Source organism: Chaetura pelagica, unplaced genomic scaffold, assembly GCF_000747805.2.
Source record: "Chaetura pelagica isolate M959 unplaced genomic scaffold, ChaPel_1.0 scaffold344, whole genome shotgun sequence".
Lineage (NCBI taxonomy): Eukaryota > Metazoa > Chordata > Aves > Apodiformes > Apodidae > Chaetura > Chaetura pelagica.
In genome coordinates this window covers 6,130,771-6,153,517 of record NW_009953098.1, presented here as the reverse complement: position 1 = coordinate 6,153,517, position 22,747 = coordinate 6,130,771, and the positions used below count along the sequence as shown (strand labels likewise).

At 44.3% G+C, this 22,747-nt stretch overlaps 1 protein-coding gene and 1 long non-coding RNA gene across 2 annotated transcripts in view; one reads left to right on the top strand and one right to left on the bottom strand.

Moving 5' to 3' along the window:
• The window catches only part of LOC104388276, a 4,037-nt gene extending 3,012 nt beyond the window's left edge, over window positions 1-1,025 (top strand). The window contains exon 2 of the long non-coding RNA XR_719862.1: window positions 161-1,025. This is a non-coding gene — a long non-coding RNA (uncharacterized LOC104388276). The remainder of the gene's footprint in view (window positions 1-160) is intronic.
• Window positions 1,026-11,542: 10,517 nt separating this feature from the next.
• Window positions 11,543-22,747, bottom strand: part of GRIA3 (glutamate receptor, ionotropic, AMPA 3) — a 141,562-nt gene continuing 130,357 nt past the window's right edge. Inside the window, exons 16-18 of the mRNA XM_009997227.1 lie at window positions 12,919-13,166; window positions 12,046-12,334; window positions 11,543-11,949 (exon numbers count right to left, since the gene is read on the bottom strand). Coding sequence (XP_009995529.1) covers window positions 12,921-13,166 — 246 coding nt within the window. The 3' untranslated portion in view covers window positions 11,543-11,949; window positions 12,046-12,334; window positions 12,919-12,920. The remainder of the gene's footprint in view (window positions 11,950-12,045; window positions 12,335-12,918; window positions 13,167-22,747) is intronic.

Below are 22,747 nucleotides of genomic sequence, written 5' to 3'. Positions count from 1 at the left end.
CTGCTGTGAATTAAAGGAGAGTTAGGGAATTAATAACTGCTGAAAATAGGTTTATTTCCCCCCTCATTCTTTGAATTGTTGATGGAATAAGATGTGTTGTTGTGGGATCAGTATTCATTTGAACAACATCCAATTCCAATTATGTATGCCTTCGTTGCAGGTGAGATTGAAATGGGAAGATATCCAGCTGTGACCAGAAATGTATTTTCCAGAGTATAGATTGCACACAAATTTGTGAATGAAGAGGACCCATCTGTATCTCCTTTAAATTATTCAGTTCTCTGCTTTATTTCCCCGTGCTGAGGATTTAATTGTTGAGTTGTACATTACTGTATTTTAACTTGTTGCTTAGTTTCTTACACATTTATTTTCAGTACCTGGCTGAAAGTGTTACCTATTCCATATTTTAGCACAATGTGCTGCAAACAAACAGTTGCCATAGTGCAAATGAGGTCTCGTGTACAGAGTTCCACATTAGGTTGTCAAAAATACTGCCTGAGTTTAGTAATTCTTTCAATCTGAAATGCATTCTTTTAGATGTTTGAAAAACACCAATAAACAGTTATTGAACCTTTTTGGATTTACCTCATTTAAACTCAGTTTTTATTTATTACTTGGCCTGTTTTTAATATCAGTGACCTAAAAAAAAAAAGTCAAGTGGGAGCACTGTTTTCACGCAATGCTTAGGGATTATTTGTATATTATGTGTACAACGTTGACTTGTTTAAAGAAACAAAGAATGAACCCTGTCCCTTCCATCCCAGCCTAAATCTGTGCTCGGTTGTCCCTTGCCACACCTTTTGTTTGTTATGTTGTTTTTAGATCGATTGGAAATGCTCTCTTCAAAACTGAAATAAATTAAGTTACAATTACAGCTACAGGAGCTTTGTATTGCTGAACTTTAGTCTGAAAAGTTTCACAATGACATTTTTAAAAAAAGAAAAAAAATAATTTTTTTATCTGCTGAATTCTACCAGTGTAACCTTTTTTCTAAATAAACAATAGTTTTCTCAATGGGTCGTAAATCATTCTGTGTCTGTGGTCACTTTATTCCTTTCTGTATTGTCACGACAATTTGTTACTAGTTGGAATGGTGGGAGGGTGTTGTCTGTCTTTGCTGATGAACCCTGTGTACCTACAAGGTCTTTAGCTGCAAGGGGCTAGTTACAGTGCTGCAAGGTTACATTGCTGCTGCAAAGTGACTGATGTGTCATACTTCTCCAGTGGCTTCAAGAAGCTCAGGGTTTGCTTTCCTCCATTCAGTCAAGCTTACATCTTTCTCTTGAGGCATTTGTCTCTCATCCAAAGCTCATTGAATCTCTGGCACTTTCTTCCCTTAATTTCCTAATTTAGTAAAATTAGCCTGAATTAAGAGTGCCTTAAAAATGTGTTTATTTATTTTGACCAGTTTAATGCCTGACAAGAAGGGGACTGCCTTCTGATATAGCAGGGTAGGTCACTTTGGTGAAGCAGCCATCCCAGATGTTCACTTGGGTAAGAAATCTCCAAGATCTAGAAGTCTTAGGTAATGTTCATTACTGATTTCCACCCCTATGCCCTCAAAGATGTGGATTTCCTTCAGGAAAAATATTCCACTCATTTGTTTAAACTAGAATATGTGGGTTGTGAAAGAAATACTTGTTTGTGTTCTTTAGAGAAGGGGAGATTCCAATGTCTAGAGACTCTGCTCACTAGGTAATGATTAAAAAGATGTAGTGGAAGCTGAAGTTCCTTGGCCTGGGTACAGCAGTTGAAATACAGAATGAATGTGCACCAAAATGGAGGAGCTGCTGTTACAGCTTGATTCGTGATAAGTTTTGAAGCTGGTGCATGTCATCTGCTCCTCTCTGCTGCCGTTTCTTGCTCCAGGGACTGCAGGACTGAGAAAATTTGAGTGTGCTCCTTTGTTTGCCCAGTCTTGTGAGGCAGACAGCTTTCTGTAAACACCAGCTATGTCCTCTGCAGGCAGCCACTATGATAGGAGAGGTAGTGACTTGAAGGGGGAGTGAGAACTTCCTCTTTTGGTACCATTTGCACATCAAATCAGATAGATTGTAATACCAGACTGCACCAAGTAGGTAGTTCCTTTTCAGCCTTTGTGTTTCCTTTTTCTTTTGTCTCCTTTTTAAATTCAAATTCTGCCCCTCATCCCTTTGGTAAGGATCTGCTTTCTTTTCAAAATGGATGCAATAAAACTGCACTGGGGTGTGGAGAAGAGGATCTGATGCCAGTGGGAGGTGTTTCACAAGACCGAAATATTAGCAGAAGTAAAACCTCACAGCCTTGGTCCTCGTGCCACTTCAGAAGATGGTGAACAGCAGCAGCGAGAGCTGTGACAGCTGCTGCCCAACGGCTGGAGTCTTCTCTCTCTTTTTAAAAGTACATCAAATACAATGTTAATGATAGTCCCTTTAGTTGGAATAATTATACTGGTTTGGTTTGTTAGGTGCAGTTTTTGGTAGCGAGGAAAGGGCTCCAGGGTGGCTTAAGTAAGAGGCTTCACCTGCTCCAAAGCCCGCTAAAGAGCCATTAGAGGGACAATAGATGCGCCCCAGCAATTAGCACAGGAAAGAACGGCTACAACACCTGAGCAGAAGAGCGCTTGAACGAGAACAGCTGTGCTGAGCAGCAGAGCCGCCGGAGGTCGGTGAGGAAGAAGGTGAATTTTCCTTGCGACCCGTGGCGAGGTGAGGGCTGTGCCCATCGCTCATGGAGGAACGTGGTGGAACATTCCCTGGAGGCGCCAGCACGGCTGAGCTTGGCCAGCGGATTTGGATTTTGTGGCCAGTGGACTCTGATTACGCAGCTGTGGAATCCCCCGGGGCAGGGGAGGTGGCTGTTCCCTGAGCAGCCCGTGGCTCTGGGAAGCCCAGGCTGGAGCAGCTCCGGGCCTGGTGGGAAGGACTCATGGAGGTACGTGGAGGGCTCTCCCGTGGGAGGCATCCCATGGGGAAGCAGGGGAGGACTGTAAGGAATCCTTCCTGAGGAGGAAGGAGCAGCAGGAACCGCCAGCCTGTGAACTGACTCTAAACCCCATCCCCTGTCCCCCTGTGGGGAAGGAGGGAGAGAAACCGGGAACAAAGTGACTTGGGGCCGGGAAGGAGGAAGGGGTGGGGGTAACATGTGTAAACCCTGCTCTCTGTGTTGTATTATGTCCTGTGTGCCCTTGATTAGTGTTATTATTTTTCCCCAAGTTGAGTCTGTTTTGCCTGGGACCTTAATCGCTTTGTCCTCCTCCTCCCAGAGCGTGTGTGTGTGGGAGCTGAGCAAGCAGCCCTGTGGTTGTGCTTGGTTGTCGTGTTGTCCCAAACCACGTTATTGGCGAGCCAGGCAAGGAACCACGACAGTAATTATTTTAAAAGAGTAAGTCAATGCAACTTAAAGATCCTGGAGAACGTGTGGAATCTAAGGAACCTGAAAAATTGAAGTATTGTTAAGTGGTGATCTTGATAACAAAGATCGGGGTTTCTTGTACGTTCAACTTCTCCCAGTCCCTGTAATACTGGAATTATTACATAAAGGAGTGTGTTCTCTTTGTTGCCATCTCTAATGGTAAACGGTGATGGTAGTTTTCGTGGTTGACATTTTTGGATTGACAAGCAGAAAATTCATTCTGCCTGCTGGACTGCTGGGGGTTGTATTGCTGCCATCAGCCTGCCGTGCTGCTCTGCTTTCACTGGTGCTCGTTAGTTGAATTGATACAAATCAACTTTATGTGGGGAGATTGGTCCATATTGAACAGGCTTGGGAAATGGCGTTTGCTTAGGGGGAAGTTCGTGAAATACAGCTCTGTCAGAGCAAACTAATTTTTAATGATTGTTCTGAGAAACATGCTTAGATTTACATGCTCAGTCTAGCGTTTACGTGGAAAAACAGGTATGAGGAGCTTGAATTTCTGAGGGTCTTTTCATTGTCGAGGAACTACCTTTGGGGACAAGAGTCTGTACATCATCAGCAGACCAGGGTGAGGTGGGCAGTGTGGTTTGGCTATTGGGGCAGCGTTTCTGTGGAGCTTTGATTGGTTTAGAATTTGCCTATCGTGACTATTTTAAAATAGTAAAAAATATAAGGAACGTTCTGTGCTGAACTGATAGTGTGTTTAACAGTACTGAGCCTAACGAAGCTTCATCATGAATTAGTTGCTTTAATTGGTGTTTAGAACAACTGATGGTTCACAAAATATGCGACAATGGGGAAAATATTAAGCCAACAACCTTTTAAATAACTGCAAAATAGCCGGTTTTTGGCTCCTTTTAGAATTTTGTTTTGCTTTAAAAAAAAAACATGTTTAATGTGCTTTTGTGTGTGCCTGGGCCTTGTCAGAGGTAATGGAGATCTGAGCTAGTGCCATGCCTGGGGGCATCATACTCCTGACGCTGTTGGAGATGATGGGGCTGAGAGATGATAGAGCACATGCCTGCTTAAAATTACTGCCTTGTAAGGAGCTGTAACGTGACAGATTTTTAATTGCAGGAGATGATCTTTGCCTACAGGTTCTGTCCACAAAGCAAATTAATTTGTTTTATTCCCAGGAGTTCTCAGAAATAGATTTTTTGGTATGGATTTAATATTAACAAAAGCAAACCTATAGCTAATAGTGTATTTGCTGACTGTAATGATAAAAAAGCAACCTTTCTGTATCAAGTATTAGTACTATTAAAACAGAGGCTTACTTGTCTTTTAATTATTGTGGGGTTTTGGTTTGTTTGTTTGCTTTTCAACTCCAGAGAAAAGAAACTTGAACCAAAATTGAGCCTCCCTGGTGTGCTGTGAGGTTCAGTTTGTGTCTTCAGTAATCTGGGATTTGGGACAGAGGTGTGTAGTCTTGGTGGCTGTGTTTTAAAGTACTGAGTATTGTAGTGCTTGGTCAGTAAACTTCAGATTAGCTTTGTCCTTATTAATTAGAGGTTATTTCTGAATGAATTGGAGAAGATCACAGACCCTTGTCCTGCAGTGCAGGAAAGACATAGACAAATTGGCAAGGGAATCGGATAGGAATTACCCAGCTAATTAGAGGTGAGGAGGAATTACTAAAAAGGAAAGTAACCAAGTTAAATACTTAGATGCTTTTAATTAACTCATTAAGGGCCGTCTAAAATGAAATACTTCCATCAAAGTCACTCTAGTCCTTGGGATTTACTGGAGGGTGAACGAGATGAGGCCTTGGCAGGTTGACTGTGCACTGGGCTGTCACACCAGGCCAGGTTAAGCTGAGGAGCAAGGCCACCCTGAGGTCTCTGCAGCACCAGCTCCAAACAAAATTTATCTGTCAGCCCAGACACTTAGAGGTGAATTAAAACAATCATTTAAAATTCAGCTTTGTGAAATTGCTGGTACATCCCTTGCCAGAGATGCCAGCTGAGATGGCAGAAGCAGCGCGGCCCAGGCCCTGTGAGCAGCAGGGGGAGAGGAGCAGGGACACGGGATGCTCACACTGATCCTGTCATTGGTGTGTCAAGTACAGAGACACACCAGCAGCAAACTGTAGCAGCCAGGACACTGCTGAACTTTGTGAAAGCACATGCTGTTGCGGGAGTAACTCGGGTGCACTCTGCAATGTCTTGATTTCCTGAAAGGGGCCATAGGAATGGTCTCTTGCCATGTTAATGCTTATAGGAGGATTTTTCTCCCCCAGAAAAACTTTCCAAATGAAAGCTGGTCCTTCTCCCTTGAGTGGGTCTCTACAGAGACTCAGCTCTGTGTGTGTAGACACCAGTGAGGGTTTAGAGGTGCTTGGCAATGGAAGTAGTATATGGAGCACAGCTTATGGTGTGTGTCGAGGGGGATGCCAGAGACCTTGAGTGGAAATAGAGGGTCAGTGAGTCCTGGAGGGCTGGGGAAAGTGTTGAATTATGGCAACTATGTTTCCAGAGCTGTCCAGGTTTCATGGACTAAATTTGAGAGGTTTGTGGGGAAGAACAGACAGGGCCAAACTGATGGACAGGAGGCCAGATGAGGCAGCGCACCTACAATGGTCCTGGCTTACCAGGGGCAAATCTGGTACAAAGCACCCATTAATCAAGCCCTGTTCCTTGTGTGACCTGTCAGATAAGATATTCTAATTGCTCTGTGTAATCTGCAGCATCTGTGATAGGCCACAGCTTCAGCTGTTTTATAATAAGCTATTTTGCCGGAATATGGCAGACTTCCCTTATTTAAAGGGCAGGGGAATATTAAATAAATACCATTTATATTTATTTGCCTCCCCTCAAACTGTGGCTTTTACATTAATTTTGTAGGTTTTTGGTAATTAGCCTGCTCAGCCCATATTTGGAATTCAAATCCAATATTTGTTTAAAAGCTTTGAATTATATTAAAATCTGCTCCACGAGTACACAGCAAACACCTCTCCCTCTCAGAAAATGCCAGCCCTGCACTGAAAACTGCCGTGGCAGCACAGATGGGGAAGAGTTGGTCAGGTGGAGGTGGGCTTAAATGAGTGCAAAACTGGGGTGCTGTGAGGTAGAAGGGGGGTGAGGGGGCTGGCTGGGACATCTCTTTTCTCTGGGTCCTGCTGGGCTTGGGGCTCTCCCAGAGGAGGACACAGAATAACAGCAGTTTATTTGGAAGGGAAAAGATCATCTAGTTCCAACTCCCCTGCCATGGGTAGGGACACCTCCCACTAGACCAGGTTGCTTCAAGCCCCATCCAGCTTTCAGGGATGGGGTATCCACAGCTTTCTTGGGCAATCTGTGCCAGTGTCTCACCACCCTCACAGTAAAGGATGTCCTGCTAAGATCTAGCCTAAATCTACCCTCTTCTAGTTTGAAACCGTCCCTCCACCCCCTGTCCTATCACTGTAGCGGTTATAAAAAGGGCATGTGCTGGTTGAGGATGGGGCACCCAGACTGTCTGGGGAGAGCCCTCAGCTCCTGGCAGGGCACCCGCAGGGGTCCCAGGGCCCCAGTCTGCTGGGGACGGGGTCTGGGACGGGCTGCCCCCTCAGTCGCCGCTGCATGTCAGTGTTGCTCTGAAGAACGGCAGCGAGCCCTGACCGCGTCCTGCAGCTGCAGCCCCTGAGCTTTCCAGTGCCTTTTCTCGGGTGGTCACCACTGGAAACTCCTCGCCACACGCTTCATTGCGCCTGCAGGCTCGTGGCTAAACGTAAAGGTGCTGCTGGGCGCATCAGGACCAAAAGGGTGGACTTTTACTCGGGGGAGATGGGGCCATGGGTAGAGCTGTCCGGTCCCAAACCCCTTCCCAGGTTCATGGCTTTCTGGTGCTACCCCTTTCCCTCTCCATGCCCTGCTGCAGCAGAGACCTTCAAACCCTCATCCCCTCTCCCCGCACTTGTGGCCTTGCCCTGAAACCTGTCGTGCAGCAGCCGGCAGAGCTGCCAGAGCACGGGCACCTCCTGCTCTGCCACACAGGCTGCACCTCTGCTTTTATAGTCCTTTAATCAATTTCTTGCGTTATATCATACATTTCCCTTCTCATTAAAGCTTATCTAGCATCTGCCATGTGCTCGTTAATTGGTCAATTACTTTATTTATATGCTAAACGTTATGTAAAGTACCAGTCATTCCCGGCATCCTGGCTGTGGTTTGTGCTGTGCTTTTTTTTTTTTTTTTTTTTCGGTAGGCTTTTGCTGTTTTACCCTCACCATCCAGGCCAGGGGTGCTCTCATGGACGCCTGTTAACCCTTTGTGAACCAGTCACCAGCTCAGCCCCGTTCCTCAGCCCTGTGCAGTTCCCCACTCAGGACAGTTCTGTCATCACCTGCCATGTGTCCCAGCCCTTCCTCAAAGCCATTTCTCTTTGGCTTTGTTTTCTGCTGCTGCCTTCAGTCTTTCACTGATCCTTTCACATCGCCTAAAACTAGAAGACAGTAAGAAGGACCTGAAACCACAACAAAGCAGATGAGCTGTCTGCCAGGGCAGGCTAAGTGCCACCGCTCAGCCTGGTTTTGATCTGTGTCACTGCTACAAACTGGCTCCGTATTCACCTTTAGGTGTCAGTTCTGCCTGTTTGCTCAGAGGTCTTGACGGGCTTTTCCTGAGCTGGAATTGATGAGCTGCTGGCAAGCCTCTCGGGTTCCTTGGCTCTGCTCTTCCCTGTGCCATGCTCCATTGCTTCTGATGCTGCCTTTCCTGTTCCTCCTTCCTGTGTGATTACAAAGTGCTGTGGAGTGGGGTATTGTCCTTTTGCTCTTTTGTAAGATGTCTTGTCATCCTAAAATGGCATAGCCACCATAAATAATTTAGGGCTAACACTTCAATGTTAGAAACTGCAATAATTAAGTACTTGGGGCATGCACAAAGGTTTAATTAGCCTGACCTTTGTGTCAACCTGTGGACCTACCAACCTCTCCTCCCCCCATCAACCTGTCCATGCCACAGTATCCAGCAGAACCAGGTGTTTCCAGCAAGCTTTATCAGTGGCACTGAATCAGCTGCTACCTGTGGAGAGCCTGGCAGCTGGCACAGGGAGAGAGTTTGCAGTTTTGCTGGTTGTAAGGTGCCTATGGCAGCTCCTTTTCTGCAGCTCCTTGCTGGGTACTGGGTACCTGAAGCTGGGGGCAGCTGGAAGGCACTTTTATTGGTGGTGTGGCAGTGCTGCTGCCATGTAACAAACCAGCTTTGTTCCTCTTTTGGCAACCGATGAAATACAGGCAAGAAAGGCTGAGCACAGCTCCAGAGCTGTAGATTATTGGGGGGGTAGCGTGGAAAGAGTTTTTTTTAGTCAAACCTACCTCCCCACAGGGCACCGCACGGGATGGGGTGTCCTGTTATGGTGGGACACCACCCTAGGGCTGGGCAAGATGTGGCAGCCCATGGTGTGCTGCCAGCCGGGGGTGGCCCTGGTGCTCAGTGGCTTGCCAGGGTGTGGGCACTGCTGCTGGTGCAGGCACTGTCCTCCCTGATACCAGTTTTAGAGGTATTATGGTCTGAGTTAATATTACATTGAACTTTGTAACATCCATGAAAATATTATCTCTGTATTTAAATTCTTTAGTTTAATTGAATAGAGCTATCATTATCCGGAGCTTGTTTATCTATTGCTGCCTGCAAAATAGAGTCAATTTTCCAGACTGAGATGATGAATATGAGCACCAAAGAAATGTTGTAATTTAATTTTAATAACCATGACTTATTATTATTTTAATAACCATAAATAATAATTATTTTTTAAAAATGGTGTAGTGCTTTGCACAAAACCTTGGAAGGAAAACTATGTCATAATAATACAGTGTGGGGGGTGTTACAGCCCATTATTATTTATTTTGTTGTCAGCTGTGGTCTTTGCTGTGAGGAGGAGCTGCTATGTTAAGGTTTTTTGCTGTCACTGATGGCTCTGGAAACTGGATGAATTACTCTGAATTATTCCTTATATTTCCTTACATTATGTCCTCAAAAAGAGTCTAGAGGTAAAGTCACTTTGGGGTGTGTCAGAGCACTGTGTCCCGGGGGCTGTTGCACTCACCCTGCTGCCTTTGCTGCAGTATATGTTGCAAAGTCCAGGTTTTAGCCTGATGTGCCCTATCCCTCAGGCCCCAGCCTGGCCCGAGGATGGCTCCTGCACCTCATCCTCATGGCCATGGCTCCATGTGGGGCTTTGCCCACTCCAGTCCTATGTTGCTCCAGCCCTAATGGCCTTCACATCCAAGCAGCTCTCGGCCCTGGTGGGCAGCAGGCCCAGGAAGCCCTGCTTGCAGGGGCACATTTTGGCAGGTACATGGGGAAGGGAGCTGGTGCTCACAGTCGGTGCAGGGCTGCATGGTGCCATTAGTCAGAGGACATCCCAAATGGAGACAGGGAGGCTTTCCTGAACAAAGGGGCATCAGCAGGCAGGGACTCCCTTTGCCCTGGTGAAAAGATCAGCAGGCTCTTTATTTTTTTTTCTTTACAGTTTTATTTACAAAATGTATTAAAACTCTTTGTACAACACCTCATTAAAATGAGGCTCAGTAATTGATGCCCACACATGCAGTTTATGCTTTTACAGCCATTAGTTTGCTTGGCAATTTTTTCTGCTCACTGAAGTGCGGTTTCAACAACCAAAAATAGGAACTTAAATTACAAAAAAAACCAACCCCAACAAATGAACAAAAAACAAAAAAGGAGGGAAGAAGAAGAAAAGAGAGAGAACCCCAGAATCCCCCAGTGCAAACCAAACAAAAAAAAATACTGAAACAAGTAATCATGAGACTACTGCCGAACTTCCGATAGCTTGAAGTTGGTAGCTGGACTTGGTAAGCACTCGACACATTTTGTTTTAGATTTACATGCAAGTTTAAAAAATATGGAACCATTTACCAAACTCCCTTCACTGGTGTGAAGCCCCCACTCTTAAAAATTGATTTGATAAACATACATCTTTTATACAGCTTTTAAGAAAAATGTTTGTTTTAAATACAACTCATAACCGCACAGCTTGAGCTCGCCCGTGCTGGGGACGGGATGGTGTTCAGAAGTGGAAAAAAAAATAAATCACAGTTTCATGAAAAGAAAATGAAAACAAAACTTTTTTTTTTTTTTTGTCAATATCTTGTTAAAAACTCGAACAATAAATTATCCTCCTATGAGCTTTTAAAATTATTTTATATTACATTTTGTCAGAAATATTTTAACGACTTTTCCTCATATAATCTTTTTTTTTTTTTTAATTCTATTAAAAGTTCAAATCTATCATCAGCAAACTAAACGCCTAAGGGTCACTGGTTTAAATGAGTTCTTTTTTCATTGTATGTTACTGATGAAATAAAACTCTATAGTAAACTACAGAAAATACATATTGTCGATTAGAGGTAATTAGTATGCAGATATTCCATTGAACATTTCCCATGTGATTGACAATATGTTTAAAGTTTTTTTTTTCCTTTTCCTTTTTTTATTTTTTTATTATTCTTATTATTATTATTACTTAAAGATGAAATTAAGTAGTTTCCAGGCAGAGGTTCAAGGCTGCTGCTGTCTAAGACGTTGGATGTGAGCACTAGTGAGCCCCTACCTGTAGCAGTGTTGGCCGGAGCGCCAGGTTCTCTGCACTGAGAGGGCAAGGAGAGGAGCAACCTCTCTCCAGGAGCCATGAAGCAAGAGTTGGCAGGAGCTGATATAACAGTACTAGCAGGAGTCATGTTAAATCGCTTAATATTACCCTGGAACTGCAGCTCTAATTTGATTTACTACCCTCTTTCCTTACTTCTGTTTTAAAATGACCGAGAAGCATTAGCTGAGCACAGTGCTAGCTGGGAGAGAACTGGGGTGAAGCAGAAGCAGGACTGGGAAAAACCAACCTGCACTTCTCTTGCTTCATTGCTTGATATTAAACAGTGAATTAAAATGCAAATGCGCAGCAAGAAAAGAGATATATGGTCTGAACCTAAACAGCAAGTAGCTTTTCACTTTTTTTTTAAAAGCCACTTAGTGTCATTTTAATAAAGCACCTGTAGGTATGCCTGATGATAGAAAAAAAGGAATGCAATATTTTCTGCCCACACTTTAGCTACTTTGTCAATACATTAATTTACTGATCTGGAAGCAAGACATGCAGTTCCACAAATTACTTTCTTTTGGATTTACAGATTCACAGTTGTTGACCTTAACTGGTTTTGATGCACAGATTCATTTCTTCAGGTGTTACACCTTTTACTGCTATACAGAATTGCTCAAATTAGCTGGAGAGTTTAAAGTGGCTCGGAAAAAAAATAAATCACACCACTGGTAAGTAAATACTGAAACATCTCGACATAAGCTCATACAAGCAGTGACAGGCCAGTCTGTGTTCGCACGCAGCAGATTTCTGAGGCTTTGTGTCAGGAGGAGTTTCATAATTCAATACGATCTGGGTGGCTGATGAAACCGGCTGCGGTTTGCTTTCAGGACACAAGTTCATTTACTGTGCAGTGGTATCAAAGAATGGCTTTTGTTGCACTTTTTTTTTTACAATATTTTTTTTTCACATAAGACTATTTTGTTATCTGTCCTTTTCTTTTTTTCTTTTATTTTCCTTTCTCTTTCTTTTTTTTCTATTATTTTCTATTATTTTCCTTTCTTTTAATTTTCTTTTTTTTCCCCTTTTTCCTTTATCCTCTCTTTCTTTTACTTTTTTTTTTCTTCTTTTTCTTTTACTTTTTCTTATTTTTTCATTTTATTCTTTCAAACAAAGCAAGAATTTTTCGTTGATGGTTTGCATTGTTGTGAGTCTCAGTCTTCCATAAGGCACTGAAGGAAAAAAATAGCAGTTTTTCCTATTAAAAGTACATTGCACCATCATCATTGCGTGTCATGCCTGACACCTCAGAGAGAGAGTATGACTGGCTCAGGTGGTCCAAATCCATGAAGTGGCCACATTCTCTGCTGCTTCTCCTCTTGCGTGTTGTCAGGGTGAAGATCTATAATAAAACCAGAAAGATTTCATCACTGCCCAGCACTGAGGAGCAGGGAAGCTCAGTCAGGGGAGAGGCATAGTCTATGGGTGATGGGCTAGCCAAGCTTTTCCAGAGAAGTTTTTCAGCAATTCAATTCTACTTTTCATGCTTTAAAATTGTGATTTCTAGTGTAGACTTTTTTATTCTATTGAAGATTTTTTTTGAGACTTCGTAAAAGCACTTACCTGACCTGATTATAGCTTAAAAAACTAAAGGGGAAAGAGCTCACTAGCAAGAGAGATGTGAATTCTGACTAGTCATTTTAAAAGCAATTAACAAAATACTTTTATACGTACTGAACTCGCACAGTGCTGGAGAGAGGAGTTTTCCTCACTTCAGCATGCAGCCAGCTATCACTGTTTGTACTGCAGGATGATACTGAGGGAGGAAATATAAATCCCTTATACTCTGAGCCTGCTGCCAGATGATGTTTCACAAGCCCTTCTGCACCAGTCTGCTGGTGCACACAGCAGCATATCACAGAGAGCTTAAAAAAAAGGGAAAGCAAGAAACCCCAGAGGGTTTGAGCTCCTGGCCCGTCGCCGTACCCCTAGATTTTCACACTTTCTGTGCCGTACACGTTGTAGCCTTCTCTGTATGTAGCGTAATTCTGGGTGTTGGTGGCAGGGGCGGGTTTGAAGTTCTGTGTATTCTTGGTGAGTTTCATTCGCTTGGACTCAGCCCGAGACTTGTAGCAGAACTCGATCAGTGCCACCATCATGGCCAGCCCGAGGCCTCCGACGAGGATATAGAAAACCCCGGCGACATTGCTCAGGCTCAGAGCGCTTGTCTTGTCCTAAGAGAAACGAGCCCTGCCGTTAGCTTTGCTGTGAGAAGCAGACAGACAGACAACAGGCTACTTTGCACTTAGTCCTAGCTGGACTAACTACACTCACAGCGTTTACAGTGTCCCATCTCCTGGACCAGTGCAGCCCCCCCATCCCGAGCAGCCCAGGGCTGCACAGCAGTGACTTCTCCATCTCCCCTGCCCTTTGGTGGGCAAAACCCTGGCTGACTTGCTGGTGACAAAATTATTTTGGCCACTGACTTCCCCAGGCCTTTGGCCTCCCAGAGCAAACCTGTCTATGGCCGAGCATCTCTGGTGGCCAAGGCACATTGGGGAAGGTCTAATGGGGGAAGCAGTAGCTGCATAAAATAGTGGGTTTTACAGAAGGCCACAACAAAAATAGAAAAAGAAAAACCCAAACCACTACACACTTGGTTTTGGTGAATGTAGGTAAAATTATTGAGATGCTGCTAAACTTAGCTACCTTTTTATTCAACACCTAGGGAAAAAAAAACACAACACAACAAAACATACCCTAGGAAGATGGTCAGTTACTTTAAGGTCAAGCATAAGAGCCCTAAGCTAAACTAGTACCTTTGGTGACTGAGATGGACTGAGCTCCTGAATAAAAACAGTCATGTTAACACAAAAAGTGCTGCCCAGGGCTTACTTTCCTTCAATACATGTCAGATGGGGGAGAAGGCTTGCATTTTTAAAACCAGGACTCCGTAATCAGATTAGAGCTGCAACCCTTTTGCTGCTGCGCAGGCTGGCCAGCTGGGTGCAGGGATGGGTGCAGGGATGGAGAAATAGATGGACAGACAGCTGTCAGGCTGTCAGCCCACACTACAGATGGATGAGGGGGAAACCAGGGCAACCTGCATCAAGGGGCTGTGCCTGGGAAAGACACTTGCTGACAGAGCTTGGTTTTCAAGTATCTTCAGGGCCATCAAAACTTTAGAATATAGTCAAAATAAAACAGATCTACCTTGTTTCTGTGCATTTCACAAGCAGACTGGATAGGTGCAGTTGTACCAAGCAGCCTGCCATTTAAACTAAAGATACTACTCATTTACACCTCTTTTCAATTACACTTTCCTTCTGCAGCTGCTGTGCATTCAGATGTCCCATGATCCCAAATTAACCTCAAGAGCTACAGGGTTGTGCCCTAAGCAACTTCCAGTCCAGCTGAAATCAATGAATATTTATTACTGGGTTGGATGGAACTGAAATGGTCCTCCAACACTGAGAGGGTGCTTCCAAATTATAGTTTTCTGTTTGAATGATTACAGAGCACTTCCAAAGGCAGCAGGGGAGTTGGGCACTTAACTGCGACTGATTTCAGCTGGAGCTGGATTTCTCCTCCTCCTGATGACTTTGAAAATGTCCTTGACTCCAACAACTCCAGCACTTCTACTCAATGGCTGTATAAGCATTGGAAAAAAAATAATTTAAAAAATCCTTTTCTTTTAACTGAATGGAGTAAATAAATATTCCCTGCAATTTCAGTGTGCAGCTGTTGGGTTGATCCACCTGTCAGCTCAGGGGTGGGATCTCCAGTTGCATCTACAGCAGTCCTGCATGAGGAGCTGCAGGAGGCCAGCTGACCCTGTAGCATGGCTGGTGTGGGACAGGGCAGTACAGCAGCAAAATGGTTCAAAGCAGAATAAAAAATAATATAAAATATTTATGTAATGAGTTACCAATAGTATTTCTAGGTATTTTTTTTAATTAAGCCAATTTCAAACTGAATTGAGGAAGTAGGGCAGAAGGGCCTTTTTTCCTTATCAGAAGTCTGTCCTGAAATTGTCCACCCTTAGCAAGCATGTGACTGTTTCCCAAACTGACATGTAAAGAATCTAAGTCACACTTTTGAAACAAAAATGTGTTTCAATAAAACGAAATAAGAAAAGATGCTGGCCTGAATAATACACATTGACTGTGCTGAAATTTGCACATACAAATGAAGATATAAGCTTAGGAGGCTTTGGGGGCTTCTCTTTCCACATTTCTCTAGCAGAATACTGAAATAGTAAAACATACTTACAACTACAGTCTGTTACTGCATAAAAGAAAAATGCTGTCACGTTCAGAGACTTAATTATTTTTTGCTATTCTTTTCTTTCAACCTTTGAAATGTAAATACCAACTCGTGAAAGTCATTCTTTGTATAAACAGACAGTGGGTCAAAATGTGATTGCTAATCAGTACAAAAAGACCTTCAGCGACTGACCTTACTTCCGGAGTCCTTGGCTCCACATTCACCCTTATCGTACCACCATTTGTTTTTCAGCTTGTCTAAGATGCCTTGTTCACTGAGTTTCAATACTGCAAGGTTTACAGGAGTTCTTCACGTGGGAAATAACATAAATAACATTATATTATGTTATTTTATGTTATTCAATCTTTAAACTATTTTAAAACTATACAAAGCGATAAAGCAGGGTTCCTGGCCACAAAGTATTTACACTGCAGGCAACTGGATCATCCCCTTAAGTTAACTCTAGAGCAACTCTATATTACCAGGTCCTGCCCATATCGCTTTGAGTAATCGGCACTCACTGTTAAATGAAGGCAGTAGAAACAAAGCAAGTCCAATTCCCCACTTTGGTACCGTATCACAGGCATTCACAGTAGCTTTAGGGATTAAGGTGGGTTTGATCTAGCAGGACTCCTTGTATTGCACTAACAGACAGCAAAGCCCCACAAATCAGTAGTCTGGCTTCTTACAGTGAAGCAGTGCTTGTAGCTCCTGCACCTGGGACCTTAATTACATGATGGCATTTAAGGAAATGTCCACAGGCCAGGAGGTGTCACAATCCTTGAGCAGCAGGAGTGGCAGAGCCCTGATGTGCCTGAGACAGGGAGATACTGGAAAAGGAAGCTGGTAAAGAAAAGCTGCCTCTGAGATGGCCATCAGACCTGTCAGTGGCTGGTATTAGAAAGTGCTGCCCTGAGAGGTGCCACATGCTCTTCAGGAGCAGAGTGGGCACCTCTCAGGGCTACCCTGGGCACTGGCAGCCCATGGAGTGGGGGACAGGCTGCAGTTGACTGAGCCTGGGCAGTTCATGGGGAGTCCATGAGCAAAATACACATGTTGAAGAGCTCCTGAGCTAAATGCCCATGGGCTGCACCAGTGTGATCCAATGTGGTGATACCCAGGCCAGCAGGGAGGGTAAAAACAGGGAAAAGCCATTGACGTGGGGAGAAACACTAGTCCCTGGTCCCAGTGGCAGCGATGCCAGCAGAGCTTCCTGGCTGGCCAGGCAGAGGCTGCACCACTGCTCCTGCTCCACATGGGACTTGACACCAGCAATTTTTTTTTTTTTTTTAGTGTAAAATGGCTATTTTTAAGCAGCAGCTGTAATCTAATTAAGTATCAATCAGGGAAGGCTGTATGCACTCAGCTGGACACAGCTGACGGGCGGCAGTGACAAGGCTCACGGGACAGGACGTGTTTGCTGGCTTGGCTCTGGCAGCAGGCACATAGCCTTCCACCAGGAGCTGGAGGCATCATAAAAAGCCAGCTGCACCACAGCTATGTTTGCATCCACCTATAAAATACCAACAGGCTCAAAGCACACTCCACAGACACTGCCAATGCCCTAGGTGCTGCAGGTAATATACCTGCCCTGTCGGTTGATGCCAACAGGGACTGGCCAGGTCCTGACCATGCCACCCCTATGGACCCTCCTGGGCAGCTGTGTTGGGATGAGGCCCCTGGTGACACCTGGGCAAATACATTAAAAGAAGCAGTGCATGATCAATGAGAGTCAGTGAAAGCTGAGTGCCCATACCCACCCAACTACAAGCTCCAGCAGAAAGAGTAGTGTGGATTATTGCTCAGGGAACAGTGCTCTCATTTTAAATTTCATTTAAAAACCATCCACTTTGGAGAGATTTTATGCTATACATCTCTCTGCTTTGAAAAGAATTGTGCAGCTGAGAATACACAAACAATAGGGAGAAGGTTATAAACACCTTTTCTCCTATCTGCATATTTTATTGTGCAAATTTTCCCCTCCCCCCAGTCCTATTCCAAACACTATTTTTAATTTGCATGCCTTTATAAACCCCATATGGAGTAGAGAGAATTTGCATAACATCCAATACATTATAGATTAGCTTTCACAACATTATACAGTATTGGGAAATGAGGAAGCTTACCATGCTAATTAGGGTGCTTTATTTTTTTTTTTTTTAAGGCAAGATTGCAGTTAATTGTGCAAATGCAACTGCCAAAGAAAAAAAAAATCGTAAACTAAAATTATCTTAACTAAACAGATGGGAATTTGCCTAAACTGGGGCTTTCACTAGAGTTTGTCATGGCCCTCTTTGTCAGGTGAGGTACAGCAGTACCTCAGCCTGGGTGGGAATGAGTTGGTTTGCTCCATCTGTCTGCATGGGCTGGAGGAGCAGAGCTGGAGCCTTCAGGCCAAGGAGCCTTCAGGTCCCCTGAGCTTTTGCTCGTGGAGCCATCCCCATGCTGAGGTGCTCGCGTGCCAGGGGCTGAAAGCCATCCTGCCTGGCATGGCAGCTGGCTGTGGGACCAGGGCTAGATGGGCAGATTGTGCAAAGAGGGACTGGGGGAGGAAAGCCTGAGATGAAGCTGGAGTGGGCACTTGTCCTGCCCTGCCTTAGCCTGTTCTGTCTCCGCAGCACACAGATGACCTGGAGGTTTTGCCTCAGCAAGCTCCTGGCCTCCCTTGGTTCCACTATTGTGCTGCCTGGGTACTAGGATGAACAGTGTGTACCTTAGAAGCAGAAGAACCAAGGGACTAAATGACCTGCTGAGGTCCCAGGAGAAGACTGTGTCCTAGCCACATACCTGCCTCTCTGGCCTGTTTGCACCATCCCAAAAATGGCTCAGAGGATCATTTGCTCAGTTTCTGGGTCTCTTTTAAAGATTTCCATTTCCTTATCTTTTTCCTGGAATAATTTTGTGCTTTCCAGCTGTTTTTTTAAATTAGGTTGCTGTTGTTGGGCCGTATGGGGTATCCTATGAGGTCCTCAGCCCTTTCCCAGGTGGCTTTGCCTGTTTTTCTTCTGCTTTAATTTATTATGGGATTCTTTTTCATCTCCCCCTGTGTGGTTTCCAGACGAGCTCTCTATTAGTTTGGTCGCTTTTATCAAAGTAAAATGTTCAGAGGGTTGAAAGCTTGTGCTCTCTTGTTCTCTCTATGCCCAAGAAAACAAGCTGAGGCAATCAGGAGCAGGTTTGTCAGTGGTTTGGATGTCACAGGGTAGGTTTTTTGGGCAGAAACCTGCAGTGTTTTCTTCCTCGTCATGATGGAAGAATTATTTTTGTTTGCTTGTGCTTCATCCAGATGTAGTAAGTTTGGCTGATCCAGGCTTACCCACGTCAGGTTGGATCTGTTGGGCAGCTTTACCAAATCTCACTAAGATATTTTTTGCTGACATCTACAAAAGACCAGAAGACTTGAGTCTAGAGAACTAATAGCAGGAGCCTCATACGGAACAGTATTGCTCCCAGTGGCCATTAAGCCATTTGGTATGGTTGATTTATCTGAGAGGCACAACGTTGAGAAGATCAGAGCCCATCTAATCCCACAGGCTTAATTTTCTCCAAGTCTGCTGCAAACACGGCTTTAGAATTGGACAGAGGTGGGGTTTATTGTGTTTCAGGAGTCTGGTTTCTCTGCTGTCCACTAGGGTGCTGGCAACATTACCGTCCCCTCTTCAGCCATCAGGTACTGCTAGAAAACAAGTTGTGTTGGAAAACAAGCTGTGCCAGCCTTTTTCCAAAAGGAAAGCAGCACTATCTCAAAGGGAGCCTGTGCTCCCCTTTGCTGTGTAGCCCTGAGGCCTCGTCCCTGCTGCACTTCAGCTCCTCTTGGCTTGAGACACCAGTCCAAAAGTCCTGCTGCACCCCTCAGTGCTGGTGGCCCCAGGTGACAGGACAATGCTGATGGAGTGAGCTGACTTCTGAAAAAACATGTGCAGTCATTGCAATCGCATCCCTGAACTAGGTCCCTAAAGCTTCAGGTTCAGTTTAAAACTCCTGGCTCCCTCTCCCCCTGAATTCAAGAATCCTTACAGCACTTCTTTGTGGTGAAGATGATCTTGCAGAAAACACAGCATTGCTTCCAGGCTGAGTGTGTTCCCAACGCTGAAGTGTGAGATCATCCCCCAGTAGAAAGAGCTGCTGTATACTTTGTAGAGCATCTGTTACATTTCTATTTCATTATTATATATTTTTCTTTAATACAGAGAAGAGGCAGCATTATGATGCAGAGCCCATGTTCTCTTTCTTCTTACTTCTCTTTGAGACACTCTCACTCTGCCTCCTCCTGCCACAGCACCCACTTCCTGTTAGTCACAGTAACTTTTATCTCCATTGAGAAAACTGGTGGCATCATAACAGTTTTTTCAGGCCAGAACAAGTTTGAAGCAGAAGAAAAGGAAAACAATCATCAAATAAATAGTTCTTTTTAAGTCCCTGATATTAGAAGGTATGACTTCTGCCCCTCTCAAATTATAAATCATAGTAGGTTTTAAATTTGATTAATGACCTTTTAGGTTTATTTTCATTATTTCACCTGCACCTATATAAAGCAGCGCAAAGCCAGAGATTTTTATCTGGTGCCATCACAGTTGCTTCTACTGGCTTAAGAAAGAGAGCCTGGCTAAAGTCTTTATATGCCTGTGCTGCAAACCAGCCCCTTCCAGAATGTACTTGAACTGTGCACAAGAATCTGAGCAGCTTCTTGGAAAAAGTGCTGTTAATTTATGAAGAGAACATCCTGGTCACCAGCCTTGCCAGGAAAGCGCCACTTTCCAGGAACAAGCAATGGGATGTACTGATGCTAGTGGCTCTGTTGTCCCATGTTTGTGTTGGTCCTCACAAGTCACAGCAGGTGATACAGAGAAGAGCCAGTGACCACTACAGGTGAGATTTAGGAACAAAAGGATCTCACCCAATAATCTGTAGACTTTCATCAGCTGTGTTTAACCAGTGTTTGAGTGGTGTTAAGTCTCAGCAACACCGTAGTTATGTTTATTACCTGCAATCAATAAAGACTTAAGTGGTGATTGGAACAGCTTTGGATAATTCACAACCCATTCTATGCTCTAATGGATGTAACATAAATGTTATACCCAAAAATGACCATTGCCAAGGACAGCAATGAACACAGTAGACAGCACACTGCTCCCTCAAACCAGATGAACCATTGCTCACAATTAATTTTCATTGTTTAGTGCAATCTTTCAGAAAAGGGAGCTGCTAAGGAAAAGGTGTAATGAGTAAAGGCTCTTTGAAGGCTGCCAGAGGGTTGACCTTTGACCACCTGGCTTTTACAAACTGCAGGTGTTCCTCCACCCATCATCAGCTGGCTTCTGATGTTTGCGGCATTTCCTCAGCACTGCTGCTTGCAGCACCTCAACAGTCCAAATGTAACTTTTTGGGGAGTAGAGGGTGAAGAAATCACTCATGAGCTTGAAGAAAGACCAGAATAACATCAGCAGTGAGTGCTCCTCTCTCATCTTGAAAACATCCTTTCTCCACTCATGCCTGGCACAGAGGCTCAGGATAGCAAAGAACAAGCTGCAGAAGAGCTGATCAGCACCTCAGCCCAGGGATGGATGCTTGGCTGACCAACTGGCTTGGGATGATGCCAACTGTTGGGCAAGAGCTCCAACCACTGCAGCTCCACTGCTGGTATGAGTAGTCCCAGTGCAGGAAGGCTCAGCAGCACCCAGGAGGGATGTGTGCCATCTTACCCAAGGACTGAGAGTTCACTTGGTGGTAAAACTAAGAAACTTAAGGCCAGTGGCAACAGGGATCATCCTCACAAGACAGATGGACGCTGGGTCCAAACATAGGATAAGCATGGCCAACAGGAGCCCTATCCATTGCAAAAACGTCTGGCTAGACAGCCAAAGACACAAGTTCCTGATGTGCTTAATATTGCTTCTGCCACAATGTGAAATCCTGCATGGTCACTAACATGCCCTTTTTTGTATTTTCATCAGTACAACGTCAGGTGCCAAATAACTCTGGTTGGAGAAGCACTGTGGAAATGCAGTCGCACATCGCTTGGGACATGGTATTTGCAGCAAAGCTGTTTGCGTTTTAATGGACCCTGGCACTGGCTGTTTGGGTACATCAGAGGAGACAAAATCACAGCACCAAAGGCACCCCTGGGCTCTGCCTGTGTCACACTGCAAGGGCACAGAACAGCTGTAAATCTGGTCTAATATCTGGCTGGGTCAGGTTTATTGCCAATTTGTGGAATGAGAGCAACAAAAAGCCACAGGAGGTTTCTGGCAAACCTGGCTGTCTGAAGATGACAAGATCAATGAATCGTGGTGTCCTCTGTCCGAGCCAGCCTGTGACCCTGCACTCAGACCAGGAGCTGCATCCTGTGCAAAGGGCTCCTCACTCTCTTGTCCAAATCCCAGGGGCATGAAGGAGTTAAAAGTCCATGATCATACCAGGTCTTGGCTAGTACATCATAAAGTATTTTGACTTGTTTTATTTTTAATCCCTGTTATTTTCCCCTCATCTCTTTAATTTAGGAATCTGCTGTATTTAGATCAGGAATTTTTCACTTTTTTAATATGCTTGTTTTTCTCTTGTTTCATATGACCAAAACTGTCCTTGCTGGCTGGAGCTTCCCTGGGATTGCTGCTGTCAGCAGAACACAACAGTGTATAACATCAAAGAATTCAGACGGTAAGTCCATTGGTTTCTAAAATCCACCTCATAGTGTCAGAGGAAAGGCAAATGGACTGAGGCACAAACAAGTATTTTCTTAATTCAAAACATTTCCTAAAATCCTCTAGGGTAAAGTGACTGAAAACACTGAATTAATTGTTCTTGTTGGTATCACTGGCAAATCTCCACTAACTTCAGGGGAAGTGGAGTGAGAAGCTTGTTGTGGACATGTGGGAAGTGTCACCTTTACCATGCTCTGGGAGGCAAATACCTGAAGGGGACAGGGAGAACAACCCTGAATGACTGCTTCCTTGCTTTGCACTGTGATTTCTGCCCCACACATCCAGCACTGCAGAGAAACCCCTCCAAGCCACACATCCCCAAGCACAGGGCACTGACAGATGCAGAAATCAAGCCTGGACACTCAGCTTAATTTGACAGGATACCATAAAAATCTCACTAACAACCATCTTGGTATTATTAAAATATAAAGATAGAAACAATCCAGGAAGAGACACCAAATCCAGTATTCTTCTCTAGAGGGCATTGCTTTAGGTTAAGGACCCATCTAAATGAAATAAGGCACGTTATTCCCCCAAGCTCTATAAATCCCAGCCTGATCTGTAACTATTGAATGGACTTTTTGTCAGATCTTGTTACTGAAATAACTTCTGACTAGTTACAAAACCTGTGGGTGAATGCACAGTCCAAGTGCTCTGCTCTTTCTGAGATCAGATCTATCTGCCTGTCATAATTTACCAATTTAGCAATGTCTCCATGCCACAGCTTCATGTTTTGCTATGCACCCATGTGTGAGGGATGGGGAAGGTTTCAGATGGGAACAGGCTCATTATTAAAACTCACTGTACTTGTTCCTTGACTAGAGTTACTTGGCACTTCAAGCAGGAAT